This window comes from Thunnus maccoyii, chromosome 5, assembly GCF_910596095.1.
Source record: "Thunnus maccoyii chromosome 5, fThuMac1.1, whole genome shotgun sequence".
Classification (NCBI taxonomy): domain Eukaryota; kingdom Metazoa; phylum Chordata; class Actinopteri; order Scombriformes; family Scombridae; genus Thunnus; species Thunnus maccoyii.
This window is the reverse complement of record NC_056537.1, coordinates 7,763,895-7,790,012: the sequence shown is the minus strand read 5'-3', so window position 1 is coordinate 7,790,012 and position 26,118 is coordinate 7,763,895. Positions and strand designations below refer to the sequence as shown.

The 26,118-nt window shown below is 37.9% G+C and overlaps 1 protein-coding gene across 1 annotated transcript; it reads right to left on the bottom strand.

The window, feature by feature from the left end:
• Positions 1 to 1,060: 1,060 nt before the first annotated feature.
• Positions 1,061 to 26,118, bottom strand: zgc:113516 (uncharacterized protein LOC541449 homolog). The gene is made up of 8 exons (XM_042412593.1): positions 25,978 to 26,118; positions 21,458 to 21,720; positions 19,534 to 19,674; positions 13,850 to 13,998; positions 13,320 to 13,403; positions 11,224 to 11,384; positions 7,477 to 7,550; positions 1,061 to 1,130 (listed from the first exon to the last, which is right to left on the bottom strand). The coding sequence occupies exons 1-8, from the start codon at positions 26,116 to 26,118 to the stop codon at positions 1,061 to 1,063; spliced, it is 1,083 nt and encodes a 360-aa protein (XP_042268527.1).

Below are 26,118 nucleotides of genomic sequence, written 5' to 3'. Positions count from 1 at the left end.
TTCCAAGGATGCACATGATAATAACATCTTAAAAGGTTGTAGGGTGTAGTGTAAAAAGTCATGAAGAATAAACACTAAACTGCACAAACATTTTGATAAAGTATGTAACAGTAGTTACATTCGCTCCTAAGTGGAAACTTTTTCATAGAGGTGTGATGACGTGAAAAAAAACAACCACAGCTAATGAAATGAATAATGAGCTCGTATAATTTAGATGTGAAAGCGGTATTGTTGTGATGCTGGCAAGACACAAATTACCAATTAACACAGATCAAACTTTGCCATTATTAATTATATAAGTTGTTGCTTTCTTTTCCTTGTTATGACAATAAACAGAGTCTGTTGCAGACTCTTTTTACAATGATTTCTAGGCAGTACACTGCAACAACAGAGACTAATGGCTGACTCCATTTGCAGTTCTGATTGACTTTTTTACAATGTGTAACATCCCCAAATTAAAGAAAAATCCTGAAATAATATAAAGTGACTGTTTCATGATTAAATTAAAATTTAAATTGACATAAAATTTAAAATTTACAGTTTACTGTATGGCTAGTGAACATCTTGCAAGGTATATACAAAGCAACATAGTCCTACAAAGGGGCAAAGAATTGAAATAATGCACTACTTGGTACAGTAAATGAGTTGAAATGGGGACTTGTTTTCCATCAGAACTGTGGTGCACACTGAATAAGCCTGCAAGTAACCCTCTTATGGGTTTTATGATCAAGCTCAGTTTTTGTGGCTTCATGCGACTCGGCTAAATGTGGGAACAATTAATGTGTTTCTGGCATGAACTTCATCTCAATTTGCCAAATACGCTTATCGGCATACTGACTGTGGTAAAACAAATATTTTAAAAATCACAGTGATAGCAAAACACATTAACTCACACTACAGCCTGAAATAACAAACAATGGGGAACACATTTATAAGCTCATTCTATGCCCTCATTTCCACAGTGGGTTTATGTAGTGTTGTAAGATGCGACAAAAAAAAAGGACATGGCTCACATCGCTCTTGGGCTCACAGAGCAGGGTATGGCTAGTTTTCTCCATTTCTAGCTCATTTTTAGTGCAAAATATTCTTCTTTCTTCTCAAAGTAGTAGTTGAGTCGTGCCATGGCGTATCTAGGAAGGGAGCAGAGGATAGAAAACATCAGACAACATAAGATTTTTCTACAAAGCACCCAATAAATACTGTAATTTTTATCTACAGTACTATCTACAACCCAAATTGCTGTTAAAGAGTGCACTGTTTGCTGCATCCTAGTGGCCTGAATGTTTAGGGGGCATGATCACAATGTACTGTAATGAGTTCAAATCTGTCCCAAGACATTTGTTGCATATAAAATAACTTTCCTAGTCCTTCCTTTGTCTTTTCTATTGGTTTTAGACAAACAAACAATTACGTGAATGTATTTTTAAAGTGTAATTTTCTGCCTCTGTGACTTCCTTTGAGCAGAGGGACATTTAAGGTTACTTTCATAGACATCTGTCCTCAGAAAATCTATATTTTATTAGAGTGGCCTGTACTTTTGTCATTATGTTTGTTGTGTTAAAAATAGCACACAAATGTGATGTCCGCAGATGTTTTGAAAATGGCTTCTTTGTCAGGTTGTTGTGTACAGGAGACACGGGCACCTGTGGAAGACACAAAAGTAAAATTGTTCGATCTGAGGCATGCGACTATGTGTATTCATCATATAAGAAGTACACAACAATGAATGAAAATATGATGTAACTCAATTACCACTTAGCTTGACCAGGTTTGGGCAAAATAAATGTAATTTGAGCAAAAGAGTTTCAGTCTGATAATTCAATAACCTTTCATCTTCTCTTGTGCGAGATTTGATTTTCAGACTTCTGCAGTGTAATTTCATTATATAATGTTATGAAAATGAACTGAGAACTTCCTCTGCATTGAACTAAAAACCTGTCCATGAATGTATAGGTGCATGGTAAAGATGGTAAACTGATGTTTCCTAGTCTTTGTAAATTGCATAATGTCACACTATGATAACCTTGCATGCAAAATACATAGCAATAAATATATATATATACATATATATATATATATATCTGGTCTGTATTTAATGTTTGTTGCAAATATTTAAATTACTAGAAGACATTTCTAGTCAAGTCTTGTCTTTCTTATCAAGAGCTTCAATAGTTTCCAAACTATTCACTCTATATCTCACACTCATTGTGCATAATATAAAAGATGAAAGGCACAAATACCTTGAAATAATCTTAGAGGTATAGACTCATCAGATGGAAGTTAATATATTGTACAATATTGTGTTTTTCTAGTGTTCCCTATAGGTCACGCTGCAGGTCTCCTTATAGCTAAAGGTGAGCACTATATTTTTGTTTGCAAAACTTGCATAACAATATAGCATCAAGTCTCTATTCACTGAGTCTGGAAGCTGTGCCAAAGCTTGAATGCATTTCAGAAATTAACTGCAAGTAAAGTGGTTTTGTATTTGTTCAGACCATATTATCAAACACTTCAGTAAATCTGATGTCTGAGTACACCGTTGCCCTTGTCCATTATACGATATTTGAAATTAAGTGAAATTTCAAAAGCACAGAAAATGGAGGCACAGAGAAGAGTTTGTCCTTTAATCAATGCTTTCACTGAACTCCTCAATGCCAAATCAGTTTTCTCTCTCTTATTGCCCGGTGGGACAAAAAGATAATTCAAACACATGCCTTTTAGTTACTTGTATTGCATCACTCTGTTCCCCCACCTGTATCTCCGGGTAAAACTGCTCTCTAATTACTGTGTCAGAGTTTGGCTTCGGTCGTCTGATCTTTTGCAATTCTTCTTTTTAGTTGTTCCTTTGCTTCGCTAAAGGGGCACTTTTAGATACAGAAATACACACCTGTAGCTTATTGCTGCTGATAGTCAGGTGGTGCAGCTGCAAAATCATTAATAAAAATTTGGAGGGATAAATGGGTTTTGCGTTTGCTTGGCAGAGCCAGCGGACAATCTTCACATCTCTCATTGTGGTTTGGCGAGGCTCAACAGGCGTTTTCTCTGGGCGCACAGAATCCTTTTGAGTTGCATGCTACTGTTAATGATTGACAGTTCTCTCATTCACTCAGACAGCAACATGAAGCCTGATTGGATGAAAGCAAAACCTGGTGGTCACTGAATGTAATATTTGAGTCTGATTTTCAAACTGGAAAAATATAGTGGCTGTCCAGCTGCAAACATCAAATTTCTCCATGACAATCTTCCAATCCTGCATGTTTCATTCTAAACCTATGGTATAGTTTAAGTAGAAGTAGATTTGAACCTTGGAGTTTGTGAGATATGGTCTAGATTTGTGACAGATAAATGTATGTATTTTCTTGTGTGGTGCTGGCTTGCAGGTTAACATCAAGGTAAGGTTTTTATCCTTAAAGGATAAGTTCACAATTTTTCAAGTCTGTCTTAAAACAACAGTCAGGAGCCCAAACAAATATTGACACATATTTTCTTTTCTGTAATCATTCATCCTATTCATACTGGATATTAAGAGATCCCCTCATAATCTACTTTCAATGTATGTGATGAGGGACAAAATCCACAGCCAATGTATTTGAACGTTTATTTGAAGCTAATAACGAGCTTCAGCTGTTCAAATTATTCAAATCAAGTAGATATCTTTAAAAGTTAAAGCCTCTTTAGTCTCTTTTTGTTGCTATCCTCCCACTGCAGCTGAAATTGAAAACACTGTCTGTCAAGATGCGAAGACAGAAATGATTACTAAAATAAACTGTAACTCTGGATATCCACATTGTTTGACTAACGCAGACAGATGAAGTCTCACATTAACTTAAGATAAACTACATTTTAAAACGAGGACTGTGGATTTTGTCTCTCATCACTTACATTATAAGCACATTCGGAGGGGATCTTTTGATTGTAATTTGTCAGTATGAACAGGAGGAATGATTCATAGTGGGCATGTTTCTGTGTTCATATGGGCACCTGATTATTGTTTTAAGACAGACTTGGAAAAACTGTGAAGAAGCTTAAGAAAGCAGAATGATCCCAAATGTTGATCCATAACATTTACAGTAAAAGATCATACTTTTAAATATATAGATGTACTTTTAAGCAGTATTGTACTATCAATGACATGCCTTCACACACAGTAAGTATAATGACACAAACACTACTTCTCAAAGCTCAAAGTATTTAAATGGACAATCAGTTTGTTAAAGTAATAAGTGAAAAGAGCTTCAGTGTCAAAAAACAAGAAACAATCAGTGGTTATTCCATTTTGCTCTGCTAATCTAATTATCCTTCACACCACACACACAAACACCCTTCATGAGTAGAATTATATTTGAGTATACCCATTTAAAGGAACAGTAACCTTTACAGACGATCCCATTCATCCCTATTTTTATTAAGGCCGACACCTAAAACTAGCGTGCTTAACATTTATCATCATCAGAGATGAAACTGAGACGTTTTTCTATTTAGCAGAAGTAGGGGAAAATGAACTCCCTCCAAAGCAGGTATTCCATTTCACAATGTGCTTTTGTGCACAATTCCCTCAATTTTGCAGTCAGGCTATTCCAAACAGTGGGCCTCCTCCTTGTTCATTTCCTCATAATAATGTCTTTGTCAAATAATGGCTCGCCTTGCCAACACGTCCACAAATCTAAACCGCTGACTCGCAGACACTTTCAACACATGAATAAAATCATATAAGGAAAGTAAATATGGACGGTAGAGGGAGGGCGGGTTTGCATTCCCCTTGTGGCTCCCTATTGTCACATCTACATCTGGCCTTGGTTAAAGCACAAGGCCTGGGCGACGCCTGTCACTCGTTGGGAAGTCGGTGGAGATTTGGCTCAGGAGGATAACAGTGGGAGGAAACATACACACACACACACGCACACCCACATACACACCCACACACACACACACATACACATACACACTTTCTCTCTGGGTTTCACTGTAACTTCCTATCTCTTTCCTTAACAGAACTTGTTTATCATAAAGCAGCAGCGCGCTGTGTGTTTTTCTCTCATGTTTATGCAACTGAACCGGTTTTGTTAAGCTTAGGAAAAAGTTGGGTCATGATAAGTAAATTATGGTTAAAGCTGTGTTACTCATTATTTCTTAAATTAAAAGACTGTGTTTAATGTGAAAAGGTCTTGCGCCATGATTAAGCCACAGAGAATTATAAACCAGCTTTTTTAGTGTCTTTAAGATGATTTTTTGGGTTTTACAGTTCATTAACTATGTTTCAGTCTCACCGCTCTCAACCCAGTTTTCCAGCAGTAGCAAGCAGTTGTTTTTATTTTTTTATTTTAGCAGTTAGGCTTTGACAATCCCACCATGTGCTACCTGCCCAACAACAAATTGAAGACAGAAAACTGGCTAGATGAAGAAAGTTGAGTAGCTACTGTATCTGCCAGAGAGCCAGATATTTGTGTCCGGAGTTGTTGGGAAACCAAACAGAGAGTGAGTATTGGACTATGAGTAAGTAGGCAATTGTTTGCTAACACATTAGCTGCCACAATACCACCGTAGTGTTGTAATATCAGATGGCTTAACACACACCAGACATCAGATTACTATTAGGGATAGTTAGTGAACTACTCATAGCACACTTGCTGGGACATGCTAGAACTAGTCAGTCACAATAGCTCCTCAAGCCATTTTCTAATTCCTCTGCACTGCTCCATTCACTCACCCTTGACATTTTGTTCTCAGCATTGAACATCATTTCACCTAACAATCAATTCCATTGAAGAGGGAAAAAGGTGTCCAACGCCAACAAGCTTGCTAACTGCCATTTATCAATTTTCAATGCTGTTGTGAGGCCTTTATACATCCAATGCAACTTCCTCTGTGAGACCTTTCACAGCAAAATCAAAATATCACATTATTGCTTTACTATTGAATCTAAATGTTGGTTGCTTTAAGCTATTTAATGTCAAGGACAGCCTCATAAGGTTATCTGCTGTTACTGCTGCATGTGTTCGGTGTATTTAACTGAACAGATGAAAGCAAAGACAAGCTTGACCATCACCATCGACTCCTTCTTTATAGCACGGACAATCAAGAATCCTGAAAATAGTGGTGGCAGGGAGATTAAGGGTATCTATGTGTGTGTGTGTCAAAGTGTGCATGTTGGGGCGACAGAGGTTAGGAAGGTAGCGATGCCTTCAAACATTAGACCTGGTTCCTCATCGTTACTGTTGCTCTCTGAGCTCATTCCAGTTCAACCCTCCAGTTAAAGAAAGGTAACCCGACCCTCATCATGCACTTTAGGACAACCTCAGCCGGCGGCTTAGAAGAGCAGACGTCTAGCAGGCGCATGTGGCCCAGCCAGGGATGAGAGACATATATGTAAGGGAGGACCGACGGCACTGGAACAATAGTGCCTCTGTGCCTCAGCACCCCTCTGGATCACATTTCCTCCGAGGTCCAGATCGAAATGAGGCGGGGGCCCTGTCGCTGATCTAGCAAGCGGGCACAGAAAGCCACACAGAGGGGAGGGTGCCGTATGTCAATAGTGATTAGGATCACGATCACAACTGTGGCGGGTGTGGGGCACACAGAGAAGGGAGAAAGGAGGAAAAAGTGGGGGTGGAGGGAAACATTTTGCCCTCCTGAACTTTATTGTCTGGTTGCTGGTAGTGAGGAATGTCTCCTGGACTTGTTTAAAGATAACTAGTCCTTACGTGGATCATAATACACTTAAAATGGAAAGAAATTACTTTTGAGCTTTTGGAGAGTCTTTGTGAAAGCTTTCATCTTTTCATGATGTGTGGTTTAAAAGTGAAGAAAGGCAAAGAATTTCATGTGTAAATATTTTGTCTGAGTTTAGAAGTGACAAGAGGAGTAGAAGAAGTGTCCCACCCATTTTATGCCAGATTCTGGATACACAAAGTCTTGAAGTACCGGTGGAAAAAAATGAAATATTTCCACACATTGGGTTCAACTTCACGGTCCTCTATTGCAGTTTCTTTGCCAACAAATTCTTTGTCAGGCAATCCTAATGAAGCTCCTGTTTGTCTAAACATTGCAATAAAATACTGAGTGCCTGAATTCAATGTGCTGAATATACTTTTCCATTTGTGTATATTGAAGTGATGTATGATGATGTTAAGTAATAAGGTGGTCCCATGAAAGTACACTGAAGTCATAATTTTCTTTGTGGTTTTCATGTGTTTTTACATTAAACAGCCCTTAAGATGTTGTTAATGTTAAGGCGGTGCTTAATGTCAGGAGCACGTCGAATTGAACCTCGAAAATTTTCAACCTGGCCAATTTTGTGTGGCATTCGACGGACAAAAAGTCACAACCACAGCGCTATGAGAAACTGCAACACTGTTTATACAAAGTGACACCCAGACACACACTTCCAACTGCGGACACAAGGTAATCACATGGAAAAGCCATTTTTCTTTCTTTTTTTCCTGGGACCTTTAAGTTGCCCTCATCAGAAACACAAACCTTTGGAAGTCAAAGTCAATCGAGGAGTATCGTGACTGCAGGATGGCCCAGAGACCCCAGAAGAAGTTTGAAGCCTGGCGGAGGAGGAGAAAAAAAAAAAAATAAGGAACATAACAGAAGTTTTCATGTTTTAGCCAATTTACTGCTGAATAGTTTTCAAAGCATGTTGTAGAATCTCAGATTTGACTATTTATTAGTTTCCAACCCTCCAGGCAGCCATTCATTTCCATCAATTTCGTTACAAAAGGAAAACTCTTGACCTTGAACGGACTTCAAACTTGCATGGGGTAATCCATAACAGTGGACGTCACGGCTGCTTTTATTGTAGTCAGAGTTGCAGACTAACGTGCTTACATAAGTAATAAATTTGAAAAACAAATTGAATTCTGCAGAACAATGGCGTAAAAGAAAACAACAGTGGACTTCATATCTGATGAATTGGATTACCTAACTCTAGTTACTCAAGTTCATTTCAACACGATGCAGTAAAATACTGAAAACAGACGGAAAAACTGTTAGCAGTAATATAAACTCTTAGATATGCAGAATGTAGTATGCATTCAATTGTGTATCTATCTATATTTGATTCTTTAAAACTACAGCAGTGTAATGTTATGGGCCTGCACGGTCAGTTCAATACTTAATGTTTTCTGTTGTTCAATTCAATTAAAACATCTTTATTTATCCCTGAGGCACAATTCCTGGGGCGAGCATAGTAAAAAGAACATACAAACAGGACATATAAGACAATACATGATAGACAAACAGTGACGACGTGGCAGAGACGGTACAGTACGAAACAGTGACAAACAAACAAAACAAACAAACAAAAACAGCAGTCACCACGAAGCAGAGTCAACTGGTCAAATGTCAAGCAATAATAAAGTCAAGGATTGGCAGCAAGAATGTGTGACTACCGTGCAATACTATCTCATAATCTCAGACAGGCTTTTGATGATCCAACTAAAGCTTCAAAAGCACACTTCTCTTCTGGCCCCCCTGCAAGGAGGTCACAGCTGGGTCAGATGTCAGCATCTTGCTCAAGAACTCTCCAGCAGGGCAGATGCTTGTTGACAGCGTCTGAATCGGAGCCATCCAATTGAATGACAGACTCATTAACTGCCTGCAGCCAGTACATGACACTCCCTAAAGGACTGGGATATGTTTTTTAAAAGCATAAGTATAAAAATCTGGATCATATTTGTGGTGTTTGTAAACTTGCTGATTTTTTTTTTCAATGAAATATCACAGGTGCTGTATGTTTTCACCAACTTTTTTTTTTAAATGTTTTGCTACATTTCCCCGTGGCATAGAGCAGAACTGTAAAAATACACTTCAGTGACCTCCAGTTGTCGTGTTATAACTGCTCCCATAACTGCTGCTGCTGCTGCTGCTGCTGCTGCTGCTGCTGCTGCTGCTGCATGCCAGTTGCACGCTGCTCAGTCAGAATGACAAACCTCTGTATTGAATGGTTCCCTCCTTAATGGCTTTGCTCACTTAGGCTTGCAGACTTCCATGCCTCCATAAATTTCTGTTGTTCTCCACCCTTATTGTAAATCTTCATGGTAGGACCACTAATAGCAAGTCCTAATAAGATCCAGACAGGCCTCTGTTCTGTGGCCCAGTGATATAATCACATTTTTATTTGATAATCAAATAAAGGGTGGAATGAAATACTTGAAGAGCAATGTGCGGTTTTCTCTTGGCTTTTTCCCCCTCCCTGGTGGATTTTCATCTCTAATCTCTGTCTTTAGTTGGAGAGAGATTGAGCACATTTCCATTATGATTAATAATGGCTCTCCATTAAGAGAGCATTAGTTTAACACTAAGCAGAGACCCTCAGTGACAGGGAGCCATTGAGAAAAACGGAGATGAGAGACGTGTGGGGAGAGTGACATCACAGAGCCGCAGGCTTTAGCCTCGACATCACGGGGGATCCCTACGGAGGAGGGGACGAGTCGTAAAGACCCCACTGCGTCTTGGCACGCTTTGCCAAGGATTAAGATTCAAAAGAGGCAGCTTCACGCCACAGAGCTCTGGCAACCGGCCAGACTTTGTCGATGCCACACAGCGGAGCTGCACAGCTTCCTTCAAGCGCAGACTGGTTTCCTCGCTTCCTGAGTTTCGACTATTCATCTGTATTCTTAAGTATAGTGTGAATTCAATGTAATTTGATTATTCCAAGCAATTACCAAGTGATACAAAAGGATCAAATTCAATTTCATTCCAATTCATAGAAATGAAAAAAAAAAAAAACTAAAATACACAAATATATTAATAGTGAAAAGGCACAGACTGAATTGATAATTATCATTTTGAAAATTTTCCAAAGCCAGTTGCACATAATCAACTATAACATCTGGTTTAAACAGATGTGATGTATGACAATTTACTTACTTTTACTTACTTATCGTCTTCATCCGACTGGAACATACATTTATATAATATCTTTAAATGGTCAGAAATTGTGCGGATCTTTCATTGTGCCAGTTCTGGTAGAACAGATAATAAATCATTTAGTCTATAAAATTTCAGCCTATCAAAATTTAAGCAAATTGTTTGTTTTCTCCATCAAACGATTAACTTTCTGTCAATCGACTGATCAATTAATCGACTAACTGTTTCAGCGTAGAAGAGCGTAGAAGATCAACAAATAGAACAATCTTATTTTTTTTACCCTCTTGTCCCAGGGCTCCCACACATGACGGATCACAAGTAATGAAAATTGTTAGTATTAATTGGTGAATTGGGGGTTTTAATAGAAGATACAAGTTAATTAAGTAAGTGAGATAAACACGTCATATAGTGGGCAAAATGTTTCTACTTGTGAATATTTTTAAACAGAAATGTGCTGGCTAACTTCCTCTGAATTAAGGGAAAGTAAACCCATTTCTGTGTGATTTTCTCAATTAACAGGCCCAGTATCCTTCAGTCTGACACACAGCTCGTCAAAATGAGTCGAGTTGGAAACTTGGCTTGTTAAGCGTCAGTGATCAATTTCTCCCACTTCCCTCGTGTCAAGAATCCTCCTCAGTTTGTCATAGAAAATCTGATTTCAATCAACATGATGTTATCACTTCTCTCACTCCATTCCAGGCTGTATTTCTTTTTCCCCCTCCGCTTCTCCCCCTCCGTTTTTTTGGCCCAGACACAAGTTATTTTAAAAAGTAATATGCTTCCTCATCATTTCTGGGCTATTTCAAGAGACATTCACACCAACCCCCAAAATTGGTAGGACAATTCTGCATATTGTGTTGAGCTATGAAAGCACTTTTAGACAGATAGCCCAGCACCACTTGAGCCACCAAAGAATGAAAATTGTGGTCATAAGAAAAATAATTTTGGCTGCTGTCTCTCATTTTTCCCTGCGGCAGTTTCTAATCAACTCAGATGGAGTCCATCAAACTTTGAACAGTGGTGGGTCAGCTGTGGATCGGGTTTGGTTTTCTTTGGGGAGAGGGTTCTTTTTTTTTTTTTCAGGGTGCTGGAAAAGTAAATTGTTAAAATGTGATGGTGAGGTGTTGCCTCCCTGCCATTTTAGAGGTCTGCACACATATGGATATTGTTGCAATGCCCACACTAATCTCATAATATTGAGATATTTGAGTCCTTCCAAGAGCAGAACTTAAAAAAAAGGAAATAACTGATGAGAGATTTGTCACTTTGTAGAGTCTTTCCAAAATGTTGAGGCAGTACATAATGACATATTTCAACATTTCAACAAAGTCGGTGGGAGCAGACACTTACCAGTGAGAATTTGCAGACTTGTATGTAGAGTTGTGAAACTTCTGCCTCTGTAACAGTGACCTCACGTCCAGTGCTGTGCTTGTAACTCTCCAGATAGGCTGTCAGCCAGTCTCTCTGCAGCTCACGGCTGGGATAGAGGCTGTAGTCAACATCATTCACACCTTGAACACACAACACACACATGCATGTGAGTCTACTGTCAACTAAATTGACTAGCTGACTAACTGTTAGTATTGAAGAATTGCCTCAGAGCCACATCTGTTGTGAGTGGAGAAACAACTCTTTAGTCAAATCTCCTGCACTCAAAAATGTGTTTTGCTTATTGTTACTTCACTTGGATGTTTGACACTAGAATTACGTTTTCACATTCATCTGCTTAAGAAGGAAAAGTTTCTCTGTGCTCACCCTGAAGGATAAGTTCACAATTTTCCAAGTCTGTCTTAAAACAATTATCAGGTCTCCATATGAGCACTGACAGAGGTTTTGCTCACTGTAATCATTCTTCCTGTTCGTTCTGGCTACTATAAGATTCATTCCCGTTGTGCTTTCAATGTAAGTGATGGCAGACGAAATCCACAGTCCTCGTTTTGACTTTGATTGGTCAATGTTTATCTTCCAAGTTTATGTCTTTTTAGTACAAAATTCCCTCATTGTGTTTCCCTGTTGAGCTGTGGTGAAAGGATAGCAACAAAAGGAGGGAAAATTGTACTAAAAAGGCTGTAACCATATATCCACTTTATTTGAACAATTTTGACAGCTGAAGCCTTATATTAGCCTCAGATTAATTTTTGAACACATTTTCACACAGAACGAGGACTCTGCATTTTGTCCCCCATCACTTATATTGAAAGCACAATAGGAAGGGGCCTTTTAATGGTCAGTATGAAAAGGAGGAATGATTACAGCGAGCAAAAACCTCTTTCGGCGTTCACATGGGCACCTGTCAATTGCTTAAAGACAGACTTGAAAAATTGTGAACCTATCCTTTAAATCTGAGTTTAACATGTGTATGTGCTACTAGTCGTTGTCCAGTATGCAACTTGCACAAGTGTGATGTGGAAACTTGAAACATCCAGTGCACATATATTGAGAATGGACTTTTCAGTGAAGTAGGAGACTTGTTGTGTCCAGCAGTTAAACTTAATAGTTCAATTTTTCAATGAGGGAGAATGAGCGGATGTCATTTGAATAATTCTTAATTAGTTAAATTTACTTTTTTTGTGGAAAAAACATATCAGACACAAATTATTATTTCACACAGAATTTTTTTTAAATGTTTGACTGGAAGGAATATTTAATTGTTTCCCCCCTGTATGATGTTGCAAACACATATATTCAAACACTCACAATACAAGATGCAAGAAGCATGCAAAAGGATGACAGTGTGAAGTGCACACATGTCAAAATTCTAATTAGCTTTGAAGCTCACAGCTTAATTTGAATTTTTTTTAAAAAAATCCAAAGCGTACAGTCTTTTGCTTCAGAGCAAAATGAGAAAATGGAACAAGAGATTAAAATCTTGTCACTCAGAAAAAAGTTAACACATAAACATTTTTGTTCATGACATTTAGGCTCATTCCAGCCATAATTTGGCATCATGATCAATTTTCTGGGGTTGGACCAGATTTGCACAACATAGCTAATTTTTACAGATTACTTCTGTTACAATCGTTTGGTGTTGCCACGTTTTGACTTGAAAGCTGACATGATATGGTTCTTCAAAACAATCTGAAAGTGTTAAATTGATGATTGTTCCACAAATGCTCAAATTAACCCTGTCAGGCCTTGCTGTGACACAGCTGGTACATCAAAGGCACTTTTATTACCGAGCAGAATACTGTATACAGCAATTTGTCTTGGCAGCATCAGTAGAAGTACATAGTTTCATGGTACATAATGGCAGAAAGATAAAACAATATCATAGTCAAAGAGACAGCACAAAACTGGACAATGATTCTGCATATCACATGCTGTATTGTATATACGGTGCACCATTTACTACATTCAATATTCTACATTAGACAACCTTAAATGTTCTGGCCGTGAAAAAGATTTGAAAGCAAATTGAACTTCTTTTCATCACAACACGGACCTACCAGCAAATTCGTTGAAGTGATTGCCAATATCGAAGGCCTGGTAGTTGTAATCGGCGTACTCATAGTCAATGAATTTCACCATTCCTGACGGAGGAGAGGCAAAGCAGCAGCGGTTACCAAGACAACATGACGGACACATCATATAGGTGTATAACTGACAATGCTCCCTCCTTTATTGAAAGTGCAGAACCTTGTGGGAGTCAAAGGAACAATGAGTTTCTTTAGACTGAGTCACTGGACATCCTTGTGAAATATGTGAAATTTTCTATCAAATACAGATGAGCTAAGATGTTTAATAAAGCGAGGAAGCATTTTCAGTAGAACAAAGATTGTAACTTACATTTCATACTATTGAAAAGAAACAAATGTATTTATCGTAACATTAGCTTCAGTCATTTTATTGCTTCTGATTGATGGAAATCTGCCAAATGCCCACGTAAAAAAGAATTCATAAACCAACTTATTTCATTATTACATCTATTATGTTTCCCAGAATAAGTGATGTGAAGCCTGTGCAGGATATTCCTCACCCTCTTTGTGGTTGTAGATGATGTTTTTTGTGAGAAGGTCATTGTGACAGAGGACAGTTGGCGAGTCAATCTTCGAGAGGTGTCGTTTCAGTGACTCTATTTCAACTGACAAAGTCTCAAAGCTCGGCAACTCTTGTAGAGACACAGAACTGCAAGAGGCAAAAACCACTTAAATCACTTTTTTTTTATTTGGTGATGAAGAAGACAAGATTTACACTCTAACATTTGGAGGAATGTCTCATGAAAGATGAGTGTCTTTGATTTATACTGTAGCTGCACAAATGAATTGGACACATTGGTGGCCCAAGTTCAGCACCCTATAGTCATCAATAAATCGCTCACACCACATTAACGATGAAGCCGACACAGACACCATAATGATACTGTGGTTTCATTTAAGTAAAGAGTCGATCTACGGGGGAGAAATGGATAAACTGCTTTCATCTCATTACCAATTTTATAATCATAAAATATCTAAGACAGTGTATCATGTCCTTCAGTTCTAATATGATGCAGTTTAATTGTTATTGGTACAACTTTGCAACAAAAGGCACATTTTACAATAAGGAATTAATTAATTAAATGCATCTAATATAAAAAGAGTTTTAGGTTTCCACATTTAACTGAATTATTCCTTTGGTTGGTGCACACCCTCTGCCAACTTTAGCTTTTTTTTGTATATGAAGCTTTTATGCTTTAAAAAAGTATTGTTTTGTATGATCTACAGTCTTTCTCCCACAGTATGGGACATCCTTCCTGATTAATGACACGCTAGCCAGTCTTATTTATGCATTAAAACTGGTTCCTATTCATTTATTAAGCATTACTGTAAGATTTAACCATTAATAGAAACAAATAAACACACAATTTGTAAGTATGCATCAATGTTAAGTGTTTTTTTGCTACAAATGTTCTTTGAAAGGCTCCACCTATGCCAGAATTTCCTCTTACGCATAATGACTCACCTGCCTTTAAGAACTGGTAACACAAAAAGAATTTTATTTGTCTGCATTTCAGCAGTGTTAGTGCCCTGCTGTCTACTATAAATGCTGTGTCACAGGCTCGTCCACCATGTGGAAAAAACAGTAAAAAAGAAAAAACACAGACTTATTACGATTAATTCAGAGGATGATGTGCATAAGTTAGAATTTCTGGCTATGAAAAATAGCTTTGTCTTTTTAGCTTTTGAGCCTTTTTGAACCTTTCACAAAAAAGATAAACATTTTAGATAAACTATGCCTGTGGGACAGCTAAGAGAAAAAAAAAAAAATCTAAATTCGATCTAAGTAAACGAAAGGAGAATACGACTTTTATTGCACACAGACGTTGTCAGAAAGAGTACAGATATGGAAGATTTATGGGCAACTTTGTTATGAACTCCACACTTTTCTTCTCTTGGAACAACATGTTTGTAAACTGAAGCCTTTCTGAGAGCCTCGTCGAGAGGTTACATGCCTTGTTTTCACTCTGTTGATTACTCGATCTATCAAAGAAGGCACTAATGTCCTTGGACATCAGTGCAAAATGCACCTGGAAGAAATGCTGCGCAAGCATCTGTCTCCTAATTAATTTTCGTGTTCTCTTTTCAGTCTTCAGGCCACGACAAGAGGGTAATTTAAACAGTGTAATTTAAACTCTACCTATTTATTCGAAGGGGAACAAACAGATGCTCCGGTATTATACACACTTGTAGACATAATTTAGTGAGGCCTGTTTGGAACGCACAATAAAAGCAGAAGAGCAGAGCCTTGTTTATAGTCGTGACACAGAGGCTCTGCTGCCTTATACAAGTACTCCTACACATCCTCAACAACATGCCAAGTCATTTTTGTATATTATCTTCCTCTAGTCCATTCACTTAGTCCCCCTTCCTGCTGTGGAAAGGCAGATTGAGGAAGGATAAATTGATAGTTTACATGAAGGTGTCAACTTGTTTTTATTCAATCAGTGTACCTGAGAAATAAAAAATTAGTTTTTTCCTGCTTGACTTTTAATATTTGTTAAATTAACTACGAAAAGTTATTCCACTCATGCTGTAAACTGAAAATTGTGAAAATATTGTACATTTTAATTTCAAACTAGGCCTATATAGTTGAATGTACTTGAATATTTGAAATCTTTGTCATTTAAAATCGACCCTGACATGCTAAATTTATCTGTCTCCTCTCCTAATATGAATTAAAATACATAGTTGAATGGTGAATCACCCTGATTCCTTTTCAACCCATCCGTTTCTTTAACTTAACAAACTGACTTTATCATAGAAACCAACGATTACTCTGAGTCAAAAGCTAAATGAAAGACTTCCATTGACTTTAAATGGAAACCTGTCGTCTTGCCATCAGATCTTTTCCTCTCTTTTCTATCCTTTTCATGAAAAACAGTACGTCAAGTACTGTCGCCTCCTGCTCCCTGTCAAGTCTCTGTAAGGTAATTAGTGGAATTTCCTCCTCTGGCGCTTCATTATCAATGTGCCTTATTTACATATGATTTCAAACACCAGCCGAGCACTGCTGATCTTTTCTTTTTTTTTTCTTTTTCCTTTTTGCAGTTTTATGCGATTCGTTGGAGTGCATATGGGAGACGTAGCAGGGGGCCTTTGGGAGAAGAGGAGGTTGCACTCTTGCTTTCCATTGCTTTTCTTTCCCATCTCTAACTTCTACTGTGGACTGTCTCTCTCTCTCTCTCTCTCTCTCTCTCTCTCTCTGCGAACCTTGCAGCTGCTGCAGCCCCTTTTTCGCTCCCTCTTTCCCCCTTTCTCTCTCTCTCTCTCTCTTCTTCCTCTCTCTATCTGTCTCTCTCTCTGTGCACAGCGGGTGGCTTGAGAGCTGAAGACCTCCTCTGCAGGTGCAGCCTCTTCCTGCTCTCTCTGCCTTTCTTTTACCATTTCCTCTGAAGATCACATTCATACCACCACTCATACATTCTCAAGTACAAAAGTTTCTCTGATGCCTGTTTTTTTTTTTTTTTTTTTCATTCTTGGTCTGCTCTGTCTCTGCTTCTCAGTGTGTGTGTGTGTGTTTATGTGTGTGTGTGTTTGTGTGTGTGTGTGTATACATGCACATGCAGCATCCAGAGACCAGCGAATATGCAAACAGACATGCACTAAACATAAGGTGCATCACTTTATAGTGTTTTTCCAGCACTCTTTATTATAATTATATCCTTATTATTGATTTTTTTTCCACCCATATTATTTATAGTTGTTCTTTCTGTATTTGAGCAGCAGTGGACTGTGTTAAACAGCTCTCACACAAATGTCTCACAGTATAGCACCATCTATTGGGCCTCTAAATGTGGTGCAGTTTGCTCCTGTAGATGCATATGACAATATGTATCCCAAATAAATATTCCAGATTCATTCATTTACTTGTATCACGTCAGATCGGTGTCACATTGTGTGCAAAATAGCACACTGTACAAATTGAGAGTTTATAATATTTATACATTGTTCTGAAAGTTCAGTGTTAATCTGAAGCTGAAAAAGAATCCCTGATTAATAAAATAAATCTCTTCATCTCTTCCTAATCTATCTGAGACACTGAACATTTACTTCCCTGTGCTCCGCTTTGTGTTTGACTTCCAACAAATCAAATGTTGGACATGAAATTAAAATTAAATTGAATGAAGGAAGGAAGTTTAAAATGTCAAAACCAAAGATGAAACTAAACTGATATGGCTGTGGTTTTACTCAATTATGGTTATACTTGCTAAAAACACAAAATTATCTTTAATTGATATTGTCTATCATATAACCAACAAAAAGAAAAAAAAAGCTTTGCTTAGTTCCACAGAAAACACACACACAAAAGATCCTGTCTATAATAAAAATAGATGAAGTAGAAAATACTGACTGAGGATGACAATAGCTGCCTGTGTGTTGCCCTCCTGAGGATAAAGACATTTAGCTGCACTGGCTTTATCTTAGATCTCTGAGAGACTTTTGTCTCTCTGAATCCAGGAAGCTGAAACTACTTCTTATCATAAAAGACCAGCTCCTCCACAGTCCCTCTCTTTTATGGATGACTCACTCCAGTACTAATTGCCTCACTCACTTGCTAAAACTCAAAAAGAAGAAACTCTAGTTTGTTCAAAAAAAAAGAAACTCAGGACCTTCCAGCTTTCAGTTTGCTTGGACTTCCGACCCCTTCGCTGCAAACATAAACAAGCTTGAACGTTTGACCGATAAGGGAGAGCTCTGCAGGAAGCTCGTGGCAGAGTGTCTGTTTCTTTGTAGTGTCTGGAAGGCCCCTCTCACCTCTCATTCTGTGACCCCTGTCATAGATAATACAACGTCATTGCCACGGAGGCCACTCCTCCGCCTCGTCCCTCTGACCAATGACGGCTCACAGTGACAACCTCCATCCACACGGCGAGAGAGAGGTGAATGTGGCAACGCAAATCAAGCACGGAGACGGTTATTTTAAAGGCAATGTGTGTGAGAGGAGGAGCGCTGTGAGCAGGTTTGAGAAATGTACATTTGGCATGTGAGAAAATGATAAGGCATCAGTGGAAGTGCTGCTGCCTAAAAGATAAAGGAGTGAAAAATGCTGCTGTTTTCTATCAAAGGGCTGACTGCAAAAATCTACCTTGCAACACCGGCTCAGTGGGAATTTGTTTATAACAGATTTAATTTTCAGTACAGTAGATGATTGACAGCACTCCTCTCTTACTCTAACATTAACCTTTCTACACATGTCAGGTTGTTGATATTTGCTTGTCAAACTGATTGTAAAACTGAAAAAAACATGGGAAAAAAATTCCAGACAAGTGCTGATTGGCCCAAGTTCCCATAAAATGCCCCTTTGGTTGACTGATGTGCCTTTCTGGTTAACTCAAGTGCCAACAGCCAGTTAGCGTAGCTTAGCGTAGCTTAGCATAGCTTAGCGGGAGTCTTGTTTTCACTACAGCCTATGGTTGTCACAGTGAGGTTGGCAGGCAACCAGCAGAGTAATGTATTGCTCCCAGCCAAGAAATAGTCAGACACATAACCCCCCTGTAAAACTGCAACTTGTCATTTTTACACTGCTGTTCTTGTACGGATTAAATAAACAACGTATAACATATTTATTCATGAGTTTTAGAGAGTTATGGCAGGCAGATTTTGGTACCTTTTAACAGGGCCAAGCTAGCTTTTTCCCCCTGTTTCCAGGCTTTATGCTAAGCTAAGCTAACCAGCTGCTGGCTGTAGCCTTACATTTAACTGAAATACAAGAGAATAGAATAGATGTTCTCATCTAACTTTTAGCAAGACAGTGAATTAGCATATTTCCAAAAATGTTGAACTATTCCTTTAACCTACAAACTCAGACACTGAATAAATCTGAGGTGATAAATAAGCAGTACAGTTGCAGGATTATGCTCAAGTCAGATCATAAACTAAACACTTGTCTATCATGCACTGTTTTGTTGATTGGTTGTTAGTGTTTTAAATCACATTAAAAAATAACTGAGCTCACAACATGTAATCTGGCTTAATGAGTCTACTACTGAGGTGCTCTTGAGCAAGACAAATAGTCCCAACTTGCTTGTAGCCAACTGTTAAAGGCTAAAGGGTTGTAATGTGAATGTATTAATGAATGTGCTGGTATTCAGACAGCAAATGTGCTTGTGACGTTACTGTATGAAATCTAAATAAAACATCACATTGAGATGATTTTTTTCATTTGTACCTTTTTGTGCACCGCTGCTCGACCGGGCTGCTGTTGATATCATTCTGCACCAGTTTGAGAAAGTGAGACATTTTTGTCCAGAGCAGAGGTTCAACAGGCTGACCACATTTTGGCTGGATCGAGTGGATTCTCCCCATCTCTGCTGCGATCAATCTGCAGAGAGAAAACATTTTCTCAGATGAGCCTGGCTGACGCTGTTATTACACAAACAACCATTATCAGAGAAGAAACATGACTCCCTTTCCATTTAGCGCTGTTATCTTGTTCTTCTTTTCAAAAAATGAGCCTTGTTGCATTTGTGACCTTTTGACCACCTGAGTGCTCACTCTTGAGGCATCTTAGTGATGACATAAAGTTTTCTGGGTATTCCCCACAGAGGGTATCAGGGAGAGCAAGGTGATTGATGTCCTTTGTTGCCTTTGCTGTTCGGCCTTAGCTGGCTGTGTAGTGTCCTACTGTCCTGTGGTGAGAATAATGATGATGGCCTGTTATCATGAGAATGATGGATAGAACAGGGGGCATGACTACCTAACATTTCTCAAAATGAAACATGACTCATCTGAAATTATTGACAAGAAAGTCTGCATCAGCCCAGTTGAAATGCTTAAATAACAAACATCTTTATATGACCTCAAACATAACTGTTTTCTGAGAAAACAAAGAAAAAAAAAGAATTCAAGGTTCATGCTGAACTGATACAGTTTGTCTACTGAGTAGCCACTTTTGTAAGATATTGATGGCATTGTATGACGTTTATGCTCAATGCAATCTATATGAGGCCTGTGGTAATTTAACTGCTATATTAGGGTTTAACTAAACTAATATTTCAAATAAATACACCTAATAATATAATAAATTCCACAATGTTATATCACATACTTACATTCACTATCCATGCTGTATCTCTCACTAAACATATTGTTTTTATATACTGTAATGATGTAATAATAACAGCATTTGCCACTCTTAATATTACATCATCATGTGGTGTCATCAGTTTTACTTTGTTTAGTTCAACAATTAAGATTTAAAATTGAGGATTATCCCTCAACTAATTTGTTAATTTGAACAACAATAAAACGTGTTTCCATTTTTGTGCTTGATACACTGTAAACACTACAAAGATGGTCTAAATGCACTTTGTTATAGTAACTGGTAAACATAATAATTAACAATAGATGCAATATGATTTACTTTTGTCTGACTGTAATTGCTGTTACTGTTAATGTTTGTTTATATCTACAGTAAAGCCAATATTTACCTGTTCATGTGAGAATAATTTGGCAGACAAAGGACATGTGTTAGATGTCATGAATTTATCTTAACATTTGAAATTTTGGCATTTTTTTGAATTTTGCAGTTTACCACAGTAATTAATGGGAAGTTAAATTCATTGTTATTATTATTATTATTATTATTATTATTATTATTATTATTATTATTATTATTATTATTATTATTATTGTTATTATTATTATCATTACTATTCACACAACAGTTACTTAAAGAAATAGTATAAATGAATTTTTAGGGTTTGTGATAACTGATTTCTTTTTTTTATTTCAGCAAAAAAGTGGTTTCCTAAATATATAAAAATGAATATAAAATATGATCCCAGAGTGACTCAGACAGTTCTTGAAAAGTTTCAGATGTTACCATGACTTGTGTCAGATTTAACTCTTTAACGATGCATTCTGGAAATTTGCTTAAACTTTGGTATGACTTGTTCATGACTAGATAATTAGACTGGAGTTCAGCTGTTCTTGGCTGGTTGTTGCACTGGTTAGTTTCCAGCTGTGAACATGTAACTGTGGGAATGTGAACCAGGATATTCCCTAAAAAGCATACACATGCTCATCACGCCTTCCCTGAGTAAAAGCAACTTTACAAAATAAATTTAAACAAATCAAACTGCAACAGTTGTTCTAGCAGAGACCTGTATATGGAGGGTTGTCGGAGGAGCTCATCATCCAGCACTGTTCCTCTGACAAACTCATAACAGATGCCATTCTGGAAGCTGCAGTATATCTCCGGACCACAGCTGTGGGTGTGGAAGACCTGGAACATCTCCACCTCCCGGTCCCGGTTCACATAAAGCTCCGTCATTCTTCCATACAGTCGCACCAGAACACAGCCAGGCTCCTGAAGAGAGCCTACATAACAGCCAAGCAGCTGGTTGGTGATGCCTTCTGTGAATGTCTGGAAGTGAATACAGAAAAATACTTACAGCCTGGATTTTGCAGGTAAAACCACTGTTCCTTATTAATACTGCACTGCCAAAACAAGGTAATTTCAGATTTGGCAAAAACTGAATCTGACTTTTTGATATATAAAAATGATTATGCCATAGAATTGTATAATTTTCTGAGGTAAAAACCAAACAGCACTGAATGCTCGCCAGCTAGTTACCGCTAGTTGTTTTTGATGCTCCAACATCTTAGTAATTGAGTTTGTCATGCCTCGTAAATAAAGCAGTAGTTAAATCAAATCATTATGAAGAAAAAATGTAAAATTAGTCCTGCTGAACGCTAAGTAGCCTAGCTTAGATTGCCCAAATGTATCTGATTTTCTAGGACTTTTTTCTGTTTTGTTGGGGAGGTTAATACATAGCTGTTACACCTTGAAACATCAAAACCTTTTTTCTTTTATTATACCATAAACTTTCAACATACTGTAGTATTAGTCTTCATCGAGTCTATAATATGTACACCAATGCTGACTTTCTAAGAACATTGTAATTACAGATATCAATGATAACACTGTGACGATGAAAACCTCTTGTAAATAAGGGGAATTTTTTTTATGATAGTGTTTATGAGTTTACTGATACATGGACAGTGGAATTACAGATTGTTTTAGCCATTTTAGTTTGTATAACAGGTTAAATTTAACACTCCTTGAGTTACTGTTTATCCATAACAATCTTGGACATTTCACACTAAACATGGCTGCACTCTGGGCTTTAGAAGGTAAATAAAGGCAATGGCAATATGCCATATGTTTGGTTTCAGCACTCTGGATTACAACTTTTGCTACCATATCAATTTACAGGCCACTAATTTACCGCTGTTATGGCTCATTTACTGAAAATTTTTCACCAACCACCCATTAAAGACACAGCATTGTGCAAAAAGTGAAAACTACAAACACAGAGAGATCATTAACCAGCAATTACTGATTTTTATACTTGAGAAGAAACAGAAGAACTTTGCATAAGCATCCGCTTTTAATCCTTTATAGCGTCAGAAATCCCCTTTGACTGGATAATCTGACATCAAAGTGAACAGACATAAAGGATTAACACTTCATAAACAGGACTGCAGATGTTATATAAATAAAACTGGACTGAAAGCACAGAAAAGAATAACAGTGATAAGACTCTATTGCTCCGCATACAATAAAATTATGATCTCAAACTGTTGCAATAAACAAAACATTGATGAAAGCACAATAAAAACAGCCAGACAGAGAAACAGACAATATGCATACAGTACATGAAGCAGTAGATAAATGACAGATATGCTGCTGAACATCTGTAGAGCTACAACCTGAACTTGTTGACGTTAAAGATCACACTTCCAGCACAGGCTGAACTGCGTGTACTGCATGTGTACACAACAATACCACAGCGACCACTGTTTGCCTGCAAAGGCCTCATCGGACATTTGTTGTCATTCAGTGGTTTCTCAAAGTCTCTCATTCACTGCCACAGTCTCCAAGGCATTTTCTGAGCGTCAGATGGGATCTGCACAGAACACAGTTTTTTCATCTAGATGGAAAGTGAACAAACATGCCCACCTTGACATCTGATGAAGTATTTATACAGTGGACGGGACTGTTCCTCTGCCTTGGACATTGTCATCAAAAGCCTTTTGTCTCCGATATGTATTATATTAGCCTTACATGACAGCTGGTCAAGTTTTCTTGTGTTTTAGTCGATATAGTTTATTCATTGTCATTTAAAAACATAAAAAGTCACCATGAACAGCACTTCCTAAACAAGTGATTCATGCTAATACATGCTTTTGATTTTATTTACTTCTATCATCCTTAAACCCAAACGTGTGTGTATCATAGTACTCAAACTGCCTCTGTGTATGAACTTCTATTCATTTTGTTTCGTTTGTCATGAAACAGAATTAAAAGACACACAGGAAATCATATAAACAAAATAGATACAGTAGAGATGAATATAAGTGAAAGCAGCTTTAAAGGAAAACTCTCTTTACATACAAGTTAAATAGGATGTGACAACCTTCCTGCGCAGGTGTGACAGGAGGAATCTGTCCTTCGCCTGTACACTCTGTATATTCCAAAAAGATGAACCCAATACATCATTAAAGGGGCTGTTGGGATCTGAGGGCTGAGAGGAAACATCTACTCCTTTGTGTACATTACTGGACCTGGTGTAGATTGAGAGGTCACCCACCCAACGTGCTGTCACCTAACAAACATAAACCCTATTTCTCTGAAAGATTGGACCTTGTGTTTGCACATGGGACCAAAACGGGATTATCTTGTTCAGACTTGATGTTCAGCCAACACTACGCATCTGTTCCCAGGGTTAAAAAAATAAATAAGTCTACTTTTGTTGTCTGGTTACCTTGGCTTTTTCTGCTGGTTTTTGTCTGTATAATTCTGTCTCTGTTCTCAGAGTTCTTTTAAGTTGAAATTTAGCAGACCTGTGCTGAGAATTTATTAAAATCTTCAGTCCTCTTTCCCTAAAGTGGGTACAACCTTGCTTGGCTGAGCCTACATGAAAATTGGTCTTGTATTAGTTTAGTTTTAAGTTTGTCTTGAATGCACAGACTGCGTAGATCCTAACCTACAGTGATTTAACATGTTCAGTATGTTGACCTACACTTTTTTCTGGTATGCCATGGTACAATTTATTCTCCACAAGCTCCTACATCTACCACATGCTACTGTTTGAACATAGCTAATATGCATCAAACCTGCTACTTGTTGCCTCTTTTCAATTTAAACATTTTCCCCTGGCCTTGCTGCGATGCAAAAGGGCAAGTGAATTTGTGCACAGCCAATCATAAAGGAGTAATTTGTGCTAATAGGTGCAAAGAGAGTTAGAAAGATGTCAATCAAACGGGGTCTGTGCACGTTCCCACACAGTCCTGAAAAGAGGTTTACTCAATCTGTCACCATAAACACTTGTGGTGAGTCAACACCTGCAGGTCACTACCTCAAGAGTCTGTTCACAAATCAGTAGAAAGCAAATAAGTTATAGGTGACAATTTTCTATATTTTTCTTATCGCCAACAAATCTCATGTGCAGAGCGAAACCAATGATGAATGGATCTACTTTCAAGCATTGTGTGTGCATACAAAGTCTAATATATCTTATACCTATGTTGGCTCTGCATGAGATTTGTTGACAATAAAAAAAATATAGAACGAGTGGTCATTGAACTGCACAGCTGTAACACAATGAGTGAAACAGTGTCTGTTTTATATCGCCTATGAACACAACTACCACATCATAATACTACATTTAAACAACTTGGCTGCCTTATGGAAGTGAATGTAGGGCAAAATCATTTTTTCTTCTCTTTTATCTTCCGTCCTGACAGCTGCCATTTTTGTCTGGAGATACAAAACTGTCAGGTCACACTCAAAAGCTTATAAGCACATTAATATTGAGTAACCATGATTGTCAAAGTGACATTCATGAAGCAGCGATGTTATTGTCATGTCCACTGATTTTCATGCAACTCAATAATGCGACATTCGATATAGCTAGCATTACACAGTCTGTAGAGATGCAGCAAATGAAAGTGACACTTTCATGAACTTATTATAACCTCATATGTAGTAGTATGTGTAAAGATATTGGATGATCCAAATGAAGTATTACTAATGGATCCCAACCATTCCACGTGTCTCTGTATGTCTAAAATTTGCCAGAAAACTGTTGTATTTGGACACAACCATCAATTTTCTTTACAAGCTCCCAACAAAATTTTTTATGTCTAGAATCATCACACATGCCCACTCATTGTTCATTATGCATTTACATGAACGGAGGGGTTAAGGTACGTTCACGTTACATCTCTAGTGTACGAACATTCATTCCGTTTCTCATTCACCTCTATTAAAGCCTGTCAAGTTTCCTATTTCAGTGCGATGTCCTGCCGGCTTGTGTGGTTTCATATGTCACCTTTGTTCAGATTTGATCGAATGTGCTCTGTCGGCCAATAGAAACACTGCTGCACTGTATTTGGAAATGAAGAAGTTATTATTGTAGGGTGTTTCATCAACATTTTTAGTACATCACACTACCAAACTACAAACTGTAGCATCACTTTTATATGCTGTTCACAGTTCTTGATCGCTATGATCAATATTTATTTATTACCTGCATCAGAAACGTGACATCACATCCTTTTTTTTTTTCAGGGTAAGTGCACATACTGATAACCCTGCATTGAGACATTCACTTGCCTTCATCTGAATGTCCTGCGCCTTCCAGTGAGGACGGAGTCTGCTGAGGAGGTCCAGGATGCCTCTTTGAGGTTCATTTTCATCTATATGGATATCGATGTGGAGAAGCTTATCCCTAGCACACACAGAATTACTGTCCAT